Source organism: Hydra vulgaris, chromosome 03, assembly GCF_038396675.1.
Source record: "Hydra vulgaris chromosome 03, alternate assembly HydraT2T_AEP".
NCBI lineage: Eukaryota > Metazoa > Cnidaria > Hydrozoa > Anthoathecata > Hydridae > Hydra > Hydra vulgaris.
In genome coordinates this window covers 55,753,977-55,773,536 of record NC_088922.1, presented here as the reverse complement: position 1 = coordinate 55,773,536, position 19,560 = coordinate 55,753,977, and the positions used below count along the sequence as shown (strand labels likewise).

The window sequence follows — 19,560 nt, the reverse complement described above, 5'->3', positions numbered from 1 at the left end:
AAACCAAACAAGGATACAATAAAAACAATCAAAATACCTAATGGTGATTAATCCCATGAACCAATAGAAATTGTAAATCATCTCAATAAACATTTTCAGGATGTCTTTACTATTGAAAAAAAAGGAGATCTCTTGCTTTTTAAACTTGAACTAAATGAAGTAGTCAAATTTGAAGACATCAAATCTGATGATATAAACTTTGAGTTTCATCAAAAGCTTTGAGTTCTATCAAAACTTAAAACACTAAAAGAAAATAGATTATTTGGAGCTGACAAACTTTGTTCAACAGTCCTCAAAAATTGTGCTACATTGTTTGTTTTACCATCAACTTTTCTCTTTAGAGCATCACTCAGGACCAGTAGGGTGGTTCAAAAAACAACTTTTTTTAAAATAGTCTGCTGCACTTAACTAAATATGTTCTACACAATACAAAAACACTAGGTTTAAAATTTTTTTGAACAAAAAATATTTTTAGGGGTGCCTCAAGACCCTTAAAAATTTGACAGGTCCCTGAGATTTAAAAAAAAAGCTTCTCTAAAGTATGTCAACCTGGTACTCAAAAGAAGCGAAATTATATAAAAACTTCAAAAATATAATTTTTTTCAGATATAATTGCCTAAAAACTATTGTTTTTAATAAGAAAATAAAAAAAGTCAATCTTTTTAAGTCTTTATATAATTTCGCTACTTTTGAGTACCAGGTTGACATACTTTAGAAAAACTCTTTTTTTTCAAAATATTAGGGACCTGTCAAATTTTTAAGGGTCTTGAGGCACTCTTAAAAAAAAATTTTTTCAAAAGAATTTTAAACCTAGTGTTTTTGTATTATATAGGACACATTTAGTTAAGTGCAGCAGACTATTTTTAAAAAAGTTGTTTTTTGAACCACCCTAAGGACCAGTCAACTCTAAAATCAATTTATGTCTACAAACTCAACACCAATCTATAAAAAAGGTGACAAAATTATTGCCAGCAACTATTGGTGTGTCTCATTAACATCTGTTTTATGCAAAATATTAGAATCTATTATAAGAGAAAAAATTAAAACATATCTTTACAACAATTATTTATTGACAACCCAACAAAATAGATATATAAAAAGTAAACCGTGCACCACAAATTTGTTAAAAACTTTAAACTTTATTTCTTATTTTATACATTCTTGTAAGACTTTTGCAAGTCTTCAAGACTTTGCTAAAGCTCTTAAATGTGTATGGTATTCATGGTTTAGCTTTAAAATGGATATAACTTTTTTTAAAAGTAGAAGGCAAAGTATTGTTTTTGAGGAAATTGTTTCAATTGAGTGGCTTGAAATTTTTAGTGCCATGTCACAGGGTTCTGTTATCTGATCCTTAATGTTTATTCTATATATTAATGATCTACCAGACAAGTTAGTCACTATATGCAAATTATTTGCTAATAATACCATGATTCTATCCAACGTAATCTCAGAGGAAAGTACCTCAAGTCTACAGAAAGATTTAAATGCACCATTAAAATGGGCAGAAAACTGGCTTTTAAGATTTAATGTCCAAAAATGTGTAATAATGCACTTTGAAATAAACAATAAAAAGATACCTCTCTATATTGTTTCAAAATTACCTGAATCAGGCAAAAGATTTAGGAGTGATTTTTTTGAAAAATCTCAAATGGAATGATCAAGTGATTTCCGCAATAAGTAATGCAAGTAGAATATTAGGTTATGTGAAGAAAGTTTTCAGTTCTTACTTAATCTAATCCATAATGAATTGGATTGAGTTAGAACTGAACTCTCTGAGTAAAATACTGTAACAAATTGTTCTGTATGTTAACTGTGATTCAAACAAGGTCTCAAAAAACAAATAACTATATTTATTCATTCTAATGTTTTAGAGCATAGGAATCTTATAATAAAACATTTTCATATCTTTTTATAATTAAATTATAATTAAATTGTCCATATTAAAACATGTTTCATGCAATATATGACCATATTTTATTATTTTGCCTTAAATCCAAATATAGATATTATATTAAATGTTACATCAGATTAGTAAAATAAGCATTCTCTGTAAAAGTACAAATTGGTTCAAGAAAATAACTTACTTATTATACAAAATCATTATTTGTAAATACTACATTTAAACTTACCTATGGTCTGTAGGCAAATAATGTAAGCTTTCAACAAATTTAGATAACTCTTATTAACTCTCGAATGTAACTTGGCATCTTTTTCACCGAGTTTTTGCTATATAATATAATATTACTAATATAAATATGTTTATACATATCTCAAGCAGCTCAATAACGAATGTTACAAAATCTTTAACACTCTAACATTATTAGACTAGTTGTTAAATATGTTAAATAACTATAATATAAACAATTTTGCTCATTAACAAGGCCTCAAATATGAGCCAAGTTTTCTGTATTGAATACTTATTTATAAACTAACAATGAGATTATAGTAATAATAATATTAAACATATAATACAATAAGTTATAAGAAATCGTTTCAAGCATGGAAAACAAGCTGCGGACGTAATTGCATGCTTGGGACAAAATCGCTCAGGCAAATCGGTGGATAAAACATTTATTTTGTTTTATAGAACTTCGCACCATCCTTCATAGCTTTGAAAATTTAATGGCTAGAGTGGAAACATTTTGGGTTCGATTTCAGCACTTAAACCACTGCACCACGCAAGACTGCGCAGAGTCTTTGTAGTGCCTGGGGTTAATTTTTTATAGGTGCACCAAATTTTAGCTTCCTGTGTATATTGAATTAAGTTGGAGTTTCACTGTTTATTGAGGTGATGATAATAAACAGTGAAACTCGTGCTTAACTTGTTTGCTTTGTTTGGGTAACTATTTTTTGTTACCCAATCAAAGCTAGCCCAGATGCAATCAATTGTGCATCTTTAATGATTTGGGTCTTAAAGAACGTAGTCAAGATCATCAATTAACTATAAATTAGCTTTAAATATTTTGTTTCGTCGTCAAAAGAAATGCTTTCTGACTTTAAAAAGAGGCTGAAATCGTTGATATATAGGAGAGACTTAAACCAGAAAGAGAACAGGTAAATAAACTCAAATGATTTAACCCACTTTTTGAGTGGGTTCTTAACTGATGATCTTATAGATCAAGTTTTTGAAGAAGAAGTTTTGAAGTTGCGACAATTTTATTGCTTCTTTTGGTCATTTTGACAATGGCTGCACAGCCTTTATGCGCACACTCCATATTGCTATAAAAGTTTGATGAAGAGACAGTCAAATTCTTCAACGCATAGGGCAACTACTTTTACTACTAAGTACTTGTACTACTATTACTAAATAAGTTGATTGTCAATTCTTAATAGATTTGATGTAGTCAAAATAGTTCTCAACTACAGTATAGGATTCTGCAGAATGAAAGCCAGCTAAATTGAGGCTGAGGGCACTGCAAGGCATGTACAGAGCTTGATGATTTTTCTAGAAAATAATGATCTCTTTCTAGAAAATAATGAACGCTCCTTTATTATCCATTACTTGTTAAACCTAAGGTGGACGAATAAGGGTGATTTAATATGAGATACGTCCAGGGTTCAATCAATAATAATGGAAAAACAAACGGCTGTGTAAACCTCATCAATAATAGTAACGAACATCATTTCCCCACATGCTCTAATAAATTCATTTTGAGTTCTCCAGCTCAAATAGCGCGCTTGCATACTTGTTCCATATCTTTGGAACACTTAATTGCCTTGTTTTTAGCAACTTTTTAAGTTCTGAGTCAGCACCAGTCTAATTTTTCAAGGTTTCAAAATTTTGCTTTTGTCTAAAAAGAGAACGACGAGAATAAAAGAAAGTTTTGGCAGCTTCATTTCAGATAAGCTGTTGATTTTCTCTCCGTTGAGAGTAATGCCATAAAAAACGGATACAGGAACTTTTGTAGAACCTCTACGAAAAGTGTGAGATTTTCGAGGTGGTCTATTAGTATCACCAGATTGAGTTCAATTTTGGATAAAACTCTCTTCCACAAAGCGGGGTTGTTTCTTACTTCTTAATTGCCAAGTTGAATTGACTCTTGATTCTAAAATAAAATTTTGAAAATTATGTTATAGTTTGAATTAGTTTATAGATGTGAAAAAAAAAACGCGTTCCTAATTTATCCGAGTATCATCATCTTCTTCAGAGGCCGTTAAGTGATGTAAAGAGGAAGATTGCTTTCTTGGACTCAAGGTTTCATCAACACTTGTTGAAAGAATGGTTCTTTCAAAAAAGAATTATTATAATTGTTTTTAAAATAAAATTATGAATATACGATTATGAACAAGAAAATAAAACTATTAAGCTATACATGGACTACTCGTCAAACGTAGAGTGAATTGATACCATTTTTATTAGAACTTTTTCAAAGCCACACTCTTCCAGTGTACGTTTGTTCTGGTTTCACAACATTTTCTCAGGAGTTAAACTAGGACGGAAGTCAGGGCATTGTCGCTCTTCCTGAGCAAACAAATCACAAAATCGTTCCGCTACTCTTTTTTTTTTTTGCAACCGCAAAAAAAATAAAGAGTTTTTGAGATTTTTTAAATATGGGATTGTCCATAAGTTACGCAGTGCTTACTTTATTTTATTAATAAAATTAGATGATCGTTTTTACGCGGTGATTTTCATTAACGTTAAACAGCTATTTTTATTTTTGGTTTAATATAAGACTCTGCGAGGGAAAACTTGTGATCTTTTTTAGAATGGTTTAAGGATGATCCAAAAGAAATTGTAATAAAATGAAACAAAATAAAATAAAATTTAATTAGTAAAGAATACTTTCCAGCTAGTGGGAAATTTTAGGAATTAAATAAAGAGGGGCGATTCCTTTATAAGTGCCGACTGCTTTCTAATAAAAAAAGTTTTTTAAAACTAAAAATCACCCGACTGAAATGTTTCAAATGCCTGATATATTCCCCAAAAAATATTTAATTGGTTTTATTATTAAGAATACTATTTTACTATTATCTGTTGACAATACGCCTGGCAGAGATAAAGATCATTACAAGTTACTAATTTTACTTTACGTTAGCAACAAGTTGTTCATCTTCATGACCTCAACAACCATTTAGTATACTAAGAAATTCTTTATCATGGATGCCTTAATAATCACTTATTTCAGCAGCTTTGAAATGTTTAAAGGTTTGAAAAAAATCAAGACTTTTCAGAGTTAAGCAATTAAAAAGTAGCTTTAATTTGTAGTTAAAAGCAATAATCTGATTAAAAAGTGTTGAGGCTTTTTTCAACCTTTAGACCAGTGTTCAGTTTATTAAGACAGATTTTTATGTCGATTAAAAAAGCCAAATCACACAACCAAGATGAACTTTTTAGCAGCTCACACTCTAATGATAACTTCTTCTTTTGCTCCAAAAACTGAAGCACTTGGATTTTTAGTAAAAAAAAGCTAAACAACATTTTGCCGTTTGACAACCCACGAACTGAACAATGCAGCAAAAAATCTCCATTTTTATTAGTTTATTTTTCAAAAAACGAACGAAACTCTTGTCCATGAAGTGCTCTTGTTCATTATTGTTGATTTATTATTTAATACATATTATTATTGCTTATTAAAGCATTGTAAAACAGTGTTAATGACATGGTTTAATTCCATGTTGCTATTTGATGATAATTCACTTTCGCGTTTTCTTTTTAAGTTTGACCTTTTGTCGCGTTAAAATTGATGACTAGAAAAGTTAGTTTTAAAAAAATGTGATAGTTAAAAGAAGTTAATTGCAGGGAAATCTCTAAAGGGCAAACAAAAATATCTCAAGGGTATAAAAAATCCTCGCGGGCAGTGGGTTGGGCACCCTTGGTCTATTTTTATTTTAGCTAAATGATAAAGTTCAGCTTCACAAAGAATAGAATTCAGCTAAGAATGATAAAAAACACCGCTTAGTTAATATTAGAAAAAAATGATAAAAAACACCGCGTAGTTAATATTAGAAAAAAATGATAAAAAACACCGCGTTGTTAATATTAGAAAAAAATGATAAAAAACACCGCGTAGTTAATATTAGAAAAAAAACTAACTTTCTTTTAAATTCTTTGACACAAAAATGTTTTTTTATAAATAATAATACAAGAAATTCAATTTTCAGAACAATATTCAGCTTCTTTTTGCAATATTTTGAGTCCCTGCGTCATCACTTTAAGATCATCGTTTCTTCCAGAATTACGGCTTGAATTAATAAAAGAAAACGAAGAACCGCGACGCGCAGACAACGGTAGACCAATTGATGTAAACACCCCTGACATTCGTGTAGACAAAGCACGCTCTTTTTTATACTGGGGTGAATAGTTTTTTAATTTTTGCATAGCTATTTTTATTTCTTTTCTAAACTTCTTTGTTAATAACGCATACATAAAAGGATTTGTACAAGCATTGATTGGAAAAACAAACACTGTTAGCACTTTTAAAAACCACAAGTTAGAAACATATGGTTTCTTTATGATAGATATTATTGAGAATAGCGCTATAGGAAACCAACATGTGAAATCAGCTGTAACTAGTATTGCCATTCTTTTCGTAGCGCGTGAATCTCGAGAGTTCCAAGCGCTTGAATCTTGAATATAAAAGTATATCTTTATATAGCAAAATAAAATCACAAAAAATGCAACAACGTCAAAAGATATTAAAAATATAATGTATCCTTTAGAAAGTAAAGTCTTAGTTTCAAATGGCAGACAGACGCTATACTTTGTGTAGTTATTAAACCTCATATCATCAAACTGAAAAAGAGGCAACAGGGCAAGACTAATTGAAAATACCCAACCGCACAATAAAATAACTGCTGTCTGTCTCTTAGTCATGCGCTTTTCGTAGTACATAGAATATTTTACTGTTGTAAATCGCTCAATTGTTATAACTACTAATGTAAAAACTGAAAGTTTGCTGGAAAATGTGGCTAAAAAACCAGCTATATTACATTTTGCACTAAATTGCCACTCTAAAGCGTGAGACCGAAAATCTCCTAACGTAATGACGTCTACAAATGCAAGAAAACCTACATAAATTGAAAGAAATAAATCGGCTAGTGCCAAGTTTAAAACAAGGTATAGCGGAATATCGAGTCTTGAAAAGTTTATTAACAACACAGTAATTACGCTAATATTTCCGAAAAAAGCCATTAAAAATACAAACCATACGCAAACACGTAACCAGTTTTTACCAAAAAGATCTTCGCATGGATAAAAGTCATTTGGAGATGGGAAACAATGAGGTTTTGTTAGCTTTGAAGAATGTAAATCAATCGCGTCGCCAAAAATTAGTTTTGTGTTATTGTTATGATTTCGAAGCGCTTCAGCTACGTCATTTTGAATTGAAGAAAGCATTTTAGTTTTATGTTTTTGAAGTTTATTTTCAAAGAAACAGCAGTGGTAAGGATAAACAAGGTCTAACTGCAAAATGTTTGGTAATTCTTCTTTTTTCAGGAAATGTAACAGACCTTTGTTTCCAGAAACCTTTATAGAGTATAAAAATTTTAATCCTTTCGAGGGTATTTTTAACAAATTGTTAAATGATAAATCTAAATATCCTAAGCTTTTTATATCTTCAAATATATTATCATTAATGTTTGATATGAGATTATGAGAAAGATAAATTTCTTTGAGTTCTCTGTTTGCCTTAAATGCACCTTCTTTAATAACTGATATGTGATTATCACTAAGATTAATGGTTTCAAGTGTTTTTACATTTTGAAATTGCGTTCCTACAGAAGTTATTTGGTTATTGGTAAGAAGTAATACTTTCAGACTTATGCAATTAGAAAAATTTGGTATTGCTTCTATAATATTTCCGGAAAAATCAGCCATTTTTAAATTTTTCATATTGCTGCAAAAGTTGTTTGGAACCGATTTTATTTTACAGGACTTTAGGCTTAATAGTTCTAACGAGTTTGTTCCTTTGAGATTAGGAAATATCTCAAGTTCAAAGTCAGATATTTCTAATTCTTTGAGTGATGGTAATTCACTAAAAGCGTTCAGGTTTATTGATAATGTCCCATAGTTCTGCTCTAAAATCTCGATACGTTTAATTAATGGAAGGCCACTAAATGCGGTATTTGTGATATGTTTAATATTGTTGCCTACGAAGTCTATTATTTGAAGAGAAAAGCATTTGTTAAGCGAAGGAAAGTTTTCCATTGTGCAATTATATACGTAAACTGAATTTAATTGTTTCATTTTGTCACAAAAATTTAAAGGAATTTGCAAGTTTTTGATATTTCGAATACTTAATCGAGAAATGTTGTAACTTCCTTCTAATTGAGGGAATTCTTCAAGAATACAGTTTGGGTAATGAAGAAAGAGAGTTTGTAAAGCCGGCATATTGCTGAAAGCATTTTTGTCAACTTTAATCATACTTAAAGATTTGTTATAGATATCATCTTTGTTATAGATACCATCTTTGTTATAGATACCATCTTCGTAAAATATATGCAATTCTTTTAAACTACTCATCCCTGAGAATTGATATCTGCCAATATTCTGCAAATTGTTGTCTCTAATATCTAGATGATGAAGGTTATAAAGAACCAGCAAAGTTTTTGGAAAATATAACAATTTATTACCACGCAAATCTAATTCGATCAATGTCTTTCGTAAATTATCAAAAGAACCGTCTTCAATAACAATAATATTGTTATTTTGTAAACCAAGTTTTCTTAAATACGAAAAGCTACCCAAAGACATCTTGTTAATACAAGTTAATTTATTTCCATTCATTTCCAGTCTTCCTATGCTTTTTTTGAAGAAAACAAAATGATTTGGAATTGACTTAAAGTAGTTATTGTCTAGATAAAGACTATGAAGCTTCCTTAATCCACTGAAAGCCTTTTTGTGTACTTTTTTCTCGTCTAATTTGTTTCCGATCAGTTTTATGACCTCCAAGTTAATAAATTTGGAAAAACAAAATTCATCGACAGAAGATATAAGGTTATTACTTAGGTTTATCTCCTTAACATCCACATACATTTCAATTGGAAAGTTGTGTGGCACTTCGCTAAGTTGCTTCTCAGAACAATCTAAAATACTTGCAAAAGACAATTTACACACTTCCAAAAAATTTAAAGTTAATCCGTAGTGTAATAAGTAAAATTTAATATGGAACAATAAAAGTTCTCTGGATTTCATCTTCAATATAATTCAATATAATTTGTTAAATTATGAATACAATAGCATTAACTCGTGGGTTTCTTTTTTAATGTTTGTTTGTTTTAAATTTTATTAATAGACATTTTATTTTTATTTTAGATCGGATGTTGATGGAGAAGTAGAATGAATGTCAACCAATCAAAGTAATGTAAATATCAATTAAAGGGTTAATCTTTTTTGCAAACATTCAGAAAGGGCTTTTAGTAAAGAAGGATGAATTAAGAGAAAAAGCTCTCTATATGTGGTGAAAAAGAAAAATCTCTCAATATGCGGTGAAAAGAAAAATTCAAATCATGTTATGTTTTGTGATTAAGTCGTCTTCAAATCATAAGAAGTTTAAAACATTTTTGTTTTAATTTGAAGTTTTAATCTCTACAAGAATTTAAAAAATATTAACTCTCGTTGAAGTTCTACGGAGGATGAGTTCCACACTTTTATTTACTATTTTTGATATATAATTTTTTCTCCTCTATTTATGATTGCTTCCTTTTTCTCCACTTTCAAATTTTTCTTATTTCCTTAATTGTTTTTTTATTACTTTGCGATCTATAATTAGTTGGGTTTAATGCTTTTTGTGTCACAATATACCTATAATTTGTTTGAGCTAGATGAAGTTTCTGTTAAAATTGCAAGTCGTCTCTTTATTTTAAACTTTAATAAATATAAAGTAATCTTCATTATTTGTAATGCTTCTCATACTACGTAAAAAAAAAAAACTAAATTTTTTTCATTTGTAACTTTTTATTATATTACTACCTACCGTACAATATATTTAATGCGTCTACGTCATAAGTCTACGTCATAAGTCTACGTCTTCCTCTTGATATTCTTTTTAATAATAAATAAGAAACAAAATAAATAGAATTTAAGAAAAAAAATTTATAAGCGCTAAACATAAAGAAATTAAAACATTTTTTTATTAGCTCACTTTGTAATCATAATCAAAGTCAACTCTAGTGTTATTGATGAACTTTACTTTGGTAAAAATCTTTTTTCTCCAAATAGTCTTCACAATATCTTCTTTATACCCTAACAATATCTTCTTTATACCCTAACCCTAAAGCTTTATGCAAATAAAGATTTATCAATAAAAAGACTTGACAAGCTTGGAAGGAATGCAGTTAAATCGTTTTTTTTAATCTCTACATATATAGTAAAAATAACCGACTCTCTCTATTTAAATTTTGGGAGATGTCAACTTACATACCTTTAAACAATAAAGTAACCTTTTTTTTTTATCTTCTTGCTTGATTGGTATTGTTGTTTATCATCCTCCGGCTAATTGTCATATAGAAGCTACATAACAATGCCCATATTTTACCTCAGGGCCCTGAGCCAGTTTGGAGCGGCCTTGTATGAAGCATTTATAAAAATCACAAGCATTGAGTATACAAAACAAAAAATATTATTGAAAAACATAATCGAGAATAAGTTTAGTTATGTATAAATAATGCTAGCATGCTATTTTTAAAATGAGATAAATAAATAATATTGAATTCTACTAACGTAGAATTCAATATTGTTTATTTATCTCATTTTAAAAATATGACGATTTTAGTTGTAATAGTCGTAAAGTTAAATATATTTAACATATTTAAGGTGTCTCATTTTTATCTTTTATAACTTGTATAATGTGCAATTTGGTATTTAAAACATTTCATTTCAATTTTATCAATATCCGAATATTTTTTGCATATCAATTCAACTTGCTTTTCTCATTGATCTATCGTCATTTCACAAAAAATAAAATTCTTCTGCAATATTCCTAAAATTTTGAAATCTTTCAGTTAAATGCATTACTATACTATCAAGTACTGCAAGACATGAAATTTTCTCATCCGTTCATTCTCTCTCTTTTTTTTTCGTTTTTGTTAGTCTTACTCTTTTTATTTAATTGTTCTAATTCCGATTTTTTTTTTAATATTATTGTTCCTATGACATTTTTTTAATTACACTAGTGTTATGTAGTTTATTTTCTTTATTATTACCTTATCTTAATATTTTTTTATTTCATTTGTTTATTTTATTAAGGTGTCTCTCCATTGACTAGTTTTTAACTATATGAGTGACACTGAACCTAATTTTGTAAATTATAATTAAATTTGTAATTTTTATTTTCATGGTTAAATAAATAAATTTAAAAACATAATAATGAAAATACATACCCAAACATTTTTACACTACAATTCAAAATTCAAAGATCAGAGTGTCCACTCGCTAAAAAAGCCGGAAAAACTAGAAAGGACTGTTTTTAGAAAGCATGCGGGAAAAACTGGAAAATAAATATTTTGAGCATCATTAAACCAATGTCACCCTGCAGATAATAGTCTCAAAATAAAATAATGACAGCACTACATTTAAATATATATATATATATATATATATATATATATATATATATATATATATATATATATATATATATATATATATATATATAGTACAAAATTTACAGATAATAGACTCAAACTCAAATCAGAGCACTATATTAAAAACGGGTATGATCAATCAAAATATAACTTTACGTCTCTGCATTTAAAATACTTTATTTAACACTGATTCTTCGTCAAACGCTAAGCAAAAAATAACACGATTTTATTGAATTTGTAAATGTATCTTTACGCAGTAAATTGTAAATTATCTTAACGCAGTAAACTGTAAATTACGCAGTAAACTGTAAATTATCTTTACGCAGGCTTACGCAAGAGGTTTATTTAACCCCCTTGACGCAGGCTGTTATTTCATTTTTTAACACCAAGATAAACGAAAACGTGTTTGATGCATATTCAGCATACTTTATTAATGTATCGTAAATGCATACGGGCACAAAGTATTTTTATTCTCGGAACGGCATTAAGAGTGCTAAATAAGCATTAATTAGCACCTTTTTTTTTGGGAAAACAACTGATATGCAAACATGCATTTTATTTCCTAGACAATTACACAATATAGGTATATGCAATTTATCTGAAATGATTTTTGCGCTATTCAACTCTTGCCCTTGGCAACTGCCCATGTACCAACGCTTAGCTACGCCTTTGGAAACGCAACTTTAATAGTTTTCAAAATATAGTATTCAAAATATTTTTGAAAACATTCAAAATCATTAAATTGATTTTAATTGACGCTAAACTGTTCAAACTCTTTGTTTTTTTAAAACAAATATATACTTCTTTAAAAAAAACTGTAAATGTTAACAGAATTGTATGTTATCATAAAATCTAGTAAAATAAGATTAATATGGTACTAAATATTATTTTACTGTAATAGTTTGTCACTTTTTTTATTCTATCTTCTTTTACCTACTGAAGAGATTTTTTAAGACTTTGTTACTTAACTGATCCGTTTGTTACAATAATGCAATCACTCGTGTTGCGAAAACAAATAAAAATATTTTAGTTAGTGTGAAAGATTTTTTATATTATAAGAATACAGCAATAACAATAACAATACCAATATATTCTAAAATAAAAGTTTTTACATTTCATAATTATTTACTAATAGTAAGATTACTAAAGGTAAACAACAAGTAAATAATAAACTAAAGATAACACCAAGGTACTAAAGGTAAACACCAAGTAAATAATAAACAAAAGGTAACACAAGGTACTACCTAGTATATAATAATAGTAATCATAGAATAATATTAATGTAAATTTAACAAAGAGAACAATAATAATAACAATAATACTACAGCATACATGCACTATAACAACTTACAGTAATGACAATAATAATGATTATATTTAATAACAACAATAATAATAACAATAATAGTAATAATTATACTGATAAATATCACAGATAAATGTTTAACAATGTTAATAAGTAATAATGACGGTAATAAAAATGTAAATAAAATGTAAATAATTTTAACATCACATATAATAATAATACTAATAGCAATGGCAACAATAATTCATCCTTCTCAAGTTTACTCTACTAAATTGTACTATTTTAATGAAACTACTCTAAGAAGTGATATTCAACTCAAGTTTATCCAACTTAAAAGCGTGACGAAAACGCTTTTAAGTTGGGTAAGGACTTTTAAGTTGGTGTAAGGACAACTTTCCCGAAAACGGGAAAGTAGTCCTTACACTGGTTTTTCGCTGTAAAAAATATAGCCTATTTATTGCTAAATACTGATTTGGCATAATATGATTGATGTAAGTAATAAAATTATATATAAAAAACATTTGTATACTTGATTAATGTTGATTTTCTAAATAAATATAATACGGAGCTTAATGTCTTTAGTTTAGTGTGCTTTTGTTGTTTTTGACAAGTTTTTCGAGATTCCGATTGTTAATGACATGAAAACATAAACATCGATAATCAACAAAAAGGAATGCTTAATAAAATTTATAAAATAATCGTAATAGTTTTTTATTATACTTTAGCATAAAAAGAATGTATTACTGTTATTTAAAAAAAAAGATTAGAATGTGTGCGTGTGTGATTTATGGGATATGTTTTTATTTACAAAAAAAAAAATTATTACTACATGGTTTAAGTTTTATAAGAATTTCTAAGATTAAATTTGTAAGAACAGTTGAATATAGGTACAACTACTTTATGACGTATTTTAAAATATCAAAGCAAATTTAAAAAAAAAAGGTTGCTACATCTCAATTTTCTGTAGTTATCTAATTTGATAAATTCTTGAAGACTTAAAGTTGTTCAGTAAGCTCAAATACAATCTAATCTATTTACTATTGTAAGCACTTGAAAAAAATTAATTCAAAAATCTAAGATTTAAATCTTAAAATTAGATTTCTAAATTTGAAAATTTATCATTCAAAGCCTGAATCCAACTCAGCGCCAAAGCATGGTAACACCAGATCTCTAAAAAGAAAGAGTGGTGGGTAAAGAGATTTGCCTGTATGAAGTTGATGGCATCAGCAAACTCCGGCAATTTGTTTAAACCTCTCAAAAGTTTCATGCAATCATTGTAGATTCGCTACGGTTAAACGTGCATGGTTGATAACCGTTCCTTAATCCCAAGCCAAAGTCAACCTGACTTTTCATAAAATGATTCCAATGTTCCGCAATAAATGTAGTTCAATTAAAGGAATAGCTTCTTACACAAGTTTTTTATTTGGAAACTCTAGCTATGGTAGATGCACAGCATTCTGAAAGACATTTCATTTTCTCAAATTTCCACGTGAGTTGATGAATTGCCTATGTTTTTTATTCCTCTAAAGGTTTTAAGGCTTTGCTAAATTTGCCTCTCTTTATCGTGCTTTCCATTTCTAACGCCCAATTCTTACGCTTACCATATCTTACTTCCAATTACCTTTTGTCCCTATATAAATCTTTTGTTTTTTATAGAACTCTTGAATAGAATTCTGTTATCACATTTAGTCTCTTTTTTTGTCTTTTCCCCTTAAGTCAAGTCTTTTGGTCTAAAAACTCATTCACGACAATCTTCTGTTGTTTGACTTTTAATAATATTTTTCAATATTGACTATGTTTTATTCTATGGTCTTGTTTAATAGATATATTTTTTTTTAACTTTTTTTGTTAATTATTATATTAAACTAATATTAAATATATATAACAAAAATATTAAACAAAAATGACGCACAAAATGAAGACCAAGTTTACCTCATCGCTGTATCCATAACAACCAATGTTCAAAGCGCATGTATAAACTTAAAAAAAAATTGTTAAACATTAATTAAAAAGTGTACATAAAAACCTAACTTAAGTTAGGTTAATTTAACAAAAATTATAATTACTTTTTATTGTAAATATATAATCTCTTACAACCGGAAAGTAATTATTATTTTTATTCGAAAATTTTTTTTTTAATTGCGCTCAAATATTAATAATTTGGTCCCGTTGATAAATTCTAAAAGTGACTTTTCATTGAAAAAATTGGTTAAAACCATTTATTAATAGATGGTCCTCGGCGGAAAGCGAGAGCATTGGCTCTTGCTCTCGCTCTCGCCCACCATCCCCTAAAACGGTTGACGGGAGCTATTTACGGCTCTCGCAAAGGATAAATTTTTCTCTCAAAAGTATAACTACAATTGTAACTAAAATAAAAAACGAAGTCATTTTTATATAAAAAAGAAAAAAGGAAATTGCATAACAAACTGCAATGCTTTTTAAAAGGCACAGTTGTTACAAAGAAAAGTTAAAAAAGAGCACTCTTGGAATAAGTAATTGATTCTACTAGATTCCATGGTAATTTTAACATTTTCTTTTTATGAAACAATAACTATATATGAAAGCAGAAAAAAAATTACTTGCCCGAACTTGCCCCAATTTAATATAGGACTTTTTAACTTTTTTTTTTTTTTGTTTCGAAAATTTTTAAAATTTTTGTATAAAATAAAAAACAAGAGCTCATTGCTTATACTCATCATGAAAAGAATACATTTAACTCATATCATTCAAAAACTCATGCTCAAACAAGTAGTGCTAATTATAAAACCTAAAAAACCAAAATATGCATGGTTTTACAGCATATTGCATGAATTAAAAATGCAAATTCTAATAAAGTTAAAAGGATGGAGGTAAGTTTTCCAATAAAAATGAAAACCGAAGATGCTTTGAGCTTAAAAAGTTAGTGTGATATTTCTAATGAATAGTATCAAATTATTAAAAAACCATCCATATTACAGAATGCAGATACTTATTCTTCACTTCATAAAATAAAGAATGAAAGACAAAAACTTTAACATCTGCTTTAACTCCTCTACAGGGTACGTTTAATTATACTTTGTCAAAGGTACTAACTTTAACTGAATGTCAAGACTCTATGAGAATATTAGCTGAAAGTGGGGGAAAGTTTAAAGGAGTGCCTCACTTTATAAATGATTTTGATGTGCCTTCAGTCAAAGTGTGTATAAGCAAAAATATACTTAAGCAAATATTGGCGAGTCCCAAGTTAACGAGCACAAACAGCTATTGTTCTACTTGCATTAACTACCATGAAGGAAGAAGTATTATTAAATAAGAAGCCCTCTAGTGCACATAAATGTAGATCCAAACAAGTTATAAGTAGTAGAAAGCAAACCTGAAATGACTATCACATTTAAGTCAAACTAAATTTAACCATATTTGATGGTAAAGCGGTAAATGCTCTCACTAACATTCTGTCCTTCCAACCATGTAATGTTTATGGGGCTAAGCCCAGTGAGCTTTAATAATCCAACATTGGTCAGATCTAAACCAGTCAATAAAAAAGCTTTATCTTTGGGACTTTTTACGCTGCATTTCTGCTTCAGATCTTTTGAGTATATTTATATTTAGGATACATGAGGGTGATTTCAACTCTTCAATTCTTATTTCACATTTTGCACCCTGGTGCAAAATGTGAAATAAGAATTAAAGAGTGTCTGGTTAAAAAAGTATTAGATACCTGGTGTGGAGCAGGTTTTCAAAAAGACTTCAAAGTCTTTTTAAAAACCTGCTTCGCACTAGGTATCTAGTACTTTTTTCATCAAGATCTAAAAGATAAAAAGTTGGACCACCAGAGATAAGATTGAAAGGGTAAACAAAAAATGGAGAAAGCAAATAGACATTAAAATAAAAGCGACAAGTGAGATCACTGCTAGATTTCATCTTGATGTGAGGACAGCAAACCTTCAATTCTAAAGAAAATCTTAAAATAAAATTTCTTAGACACGCGATACTTGTTTGAAGATGTTGTTATTGTGTCATACACTGATACAGAAACTTGTTAAGTATCCCTATCCTGCGGATATTTCTTACTTTGAAATAAAGATATAAAGGTGGGAAAAGGAGAGCCTTTAACCCAATAGCCACGGCACTGCCTGGCAGACAGTCATATTGAAAACCAGAAATTTGATTATTAAAACAGCATCATGTATACCACTACTTTCATTCCCAAAAAAATTAAATCGCCTACCATACCTTTTATGTCAGTTTTGATAACTTTTTAGACTATCTATATTTAGAAATTTACATAGCAACGCCCTTATTTACGGTTCAAAATGATTATGGTCTAATATAATCTCTTCATGTAGTTCTTTTAACTCTTTTTTTTTTCCAGGTAAAACATCCACTTTGCTCTACTAAAATATAGTTCTAAAAAGTATATTTTAAAACTACAAACAACATGTGGAAGTTATATCGAAATTCATTACATAGTAGTTATACTTTTATAGCTTCATATATATGTTTACTATTTTATTTGGTGCATCCTTTACGTATTTATTAGTATATGCATGTGTGCCTTTATACATATAGATAATATTTTTTAGATTTTAAATAATAATAGAATGCCAAATAAACAAAATTCCATAGTTAAAAAAAAGAGAAAGTGGAATGGTGCAATTGCAAATAAAAAAAATATTGCGGATTTATCCGTTCTTGGTACTTGTTCAAGTCAAAGGAAATTAAATATGAATAATGAAATGTCTGCATCTATAGTAAAAAATCCTCTTGATAATGACTATTTTATGTTGGTACATTTTGCAATGCTTCAAATATATTTTGTGAATTAATGTGTCCGAATTGTGGTAGTAACATCATATTATATGACGAAAACTTAAAATGGCGAGGGTATTCACACTTTATTAGTGCCAAATGTTCCAATTGTGACTGGATTAAAGCCTCATATACATCTCCTGAAACAAAACCAAAGGAAATTAAAATGATTCAAGGTCGCAAAGCCTTTGACATAAATGTACGAGCTGCTGTTGCATTTCGTGAAGTTGGATGTGGTTTTAGTGCTATGGATACCTTTTCTTCGGTAATGAACTTAAAATGTTTAACTTAAGGTCCGTTCATCCAACTTTATAAAGTTTTTAAAGATTGTTACAAAAAAGTAGCTGAGTTTAGTGTGAAAACTGCTGCTGGAGAAGTTGTCCATATTGACATTGTTAGTGATATATCATGAACTCGTATTTCTGTTGATGGGACGTGGCAGAAACGCGGCCATTCTTCACCACACGGACTAGTAACAGCCATTTCAGGTGACAAGTGTCTAGATGTGGAAATAAATTCAAGGCATTGCTTTGGTTGCAAAATGTGGGAAAACAAACATGGTACCTCTGATTACCAAATTTGGAAACTTAACCACATATGCAAAATTAGTCATACAAAATCCTCAGGTGCAATGGAATCAGTTGGTGCTGTTGACATTTTTTCCCGATCATTACTAAATTATGGCCTGATTTATAAACAATACTTGGGAGATGGAGACACCAGTTCGTTTAATGATGTTTTAAAATCTAATCCATATAAAGATCATAATGTAACCCCAATCAAGCTCGAGTGTATTGGTCACGAACAGAAGCGCCTTGGGACTCCTTTGCGCAATCTTGTGAAATCATATAAAAACACTAAAACACCTATATCTGGTAAGGGAAAACTTACCAACAAGTGCATTGGCTCTATGCAAAATTATTATGGTCTGGCCATTCGTAATAATATTGGAAATTTCTATGCTATGAAGAAGGCAATATTATCGATCCTTTTTCATTTCACTGACCTACCAGATCCTTTCAATTGTCATAAGTTTTGCCCACGAGATGCTGGAAGTTGGCGCAAGTATTGGTCAAAAGAAAATAAGTCATATAGGTCACTAAATTCAATTCCTATGTGGATAAAAAATCTCATCTTTCTAACTTTTAAGGCTTTAATGGAAGATGAGCTATTGGAAAAGTGTATGCATGGCAAAACACAAAATGAAAACGAGGCTTTGAATGCAATCATATGGTCTCGTGTACCAAAATCTATATTTGTTGGAAGAATAACCATAGAAATGGGTACCTATTCAGCTGTCATACATTTTAATAATGGCAGGAACGGAATCATTGGCATATTAAAATATTTCGGAATGACAGGAATAGTTTCGCACCAAATTGCAAAGAAACTTGATATATTACGTGAAAAATGCATGTTCAAAAAAACAACTGACAATGTAAAAAAGCGAAAAAAATCCATCAGAGCAAAGCAGAAGGGTGACTGTGACATTTTAAAAGAAAAAGAACCCATAGACTCTTATGCAACAGGAAATTATTAAGATTTAAAAAAATATTTGTTGAGATTTTTACTTTTCAAACTTTCTTTTGTATTTTTCTCAGCTTCGCATTTTGAATGTTTCTTGAAAACTTAAAAGATGATAACTTATTATTGGATAGAGTATTTGCTTCAAATTTTAAGGATATGTTCACAACATATATACACTCCATTTAACCGTCAGAATTTTTATGAATCACTCTAAATATTGATTTATAGACCTAAACGTTTCAAATCATACCACAAAACTATTGAAAATCGATAGGTTCATCCAAAAAAGTTAATAACTTTTTTAATATGCTGATTTAGGAAAAATCTGACGGTTAAATGGAGCATCTAGGTGTACTGCAAAATGTTTTAGAATTTATTTGAAAACAGATAAAGACAAACTGACTTCGAGCATTTTG

General features: G+C 29.1%; 2 protein-coding genes across 3 annotated transcripts in view; both read right to left on the bottom strand.

Moving 5' to 3' along the window:
- The window catches only part of LOC100203785 (tudor domain-containing protein 1), a 112,271-nt gene extending 109,920 nt beyond the window's left edge, over positions 1-2,351 (bottom strand). Inside the window, exon 1 of one of the 2 annotated variants that reach the window (XM_065793738.1) lies at positions 2,130-2,351. The gene's annotated coding sequence lies outside the window, so the exon portion shown is untranslated. The remainder of the gene's footprint in view (positions 1-2,129) is intronic. The other variant, XM_065793737.1, reaches the window with a different exon arrangement.
- A 3,683-nt stretch (positions 2,352-6,034) lies between these two features.
- On the bottom strand, positions 6,035-9,633 carry lgr (leucine-rich repeat G-protein coupled receptor). The gene has a single exon (XM_065793736.1). It carries the CDS (start codon positions 9,131-9,133, stop codon positions 6,092-6,094), a length of 3,042 nt encoding a protein of 1,013 aa, XP_065649808.1. The 5' UTR covers positions 9,134-9,633; the 3' UTR covers positions 6,035-6,091.
- Between the last annotated feature and the right edge of the window lie 9,927 nt (positions 9,634-19,560).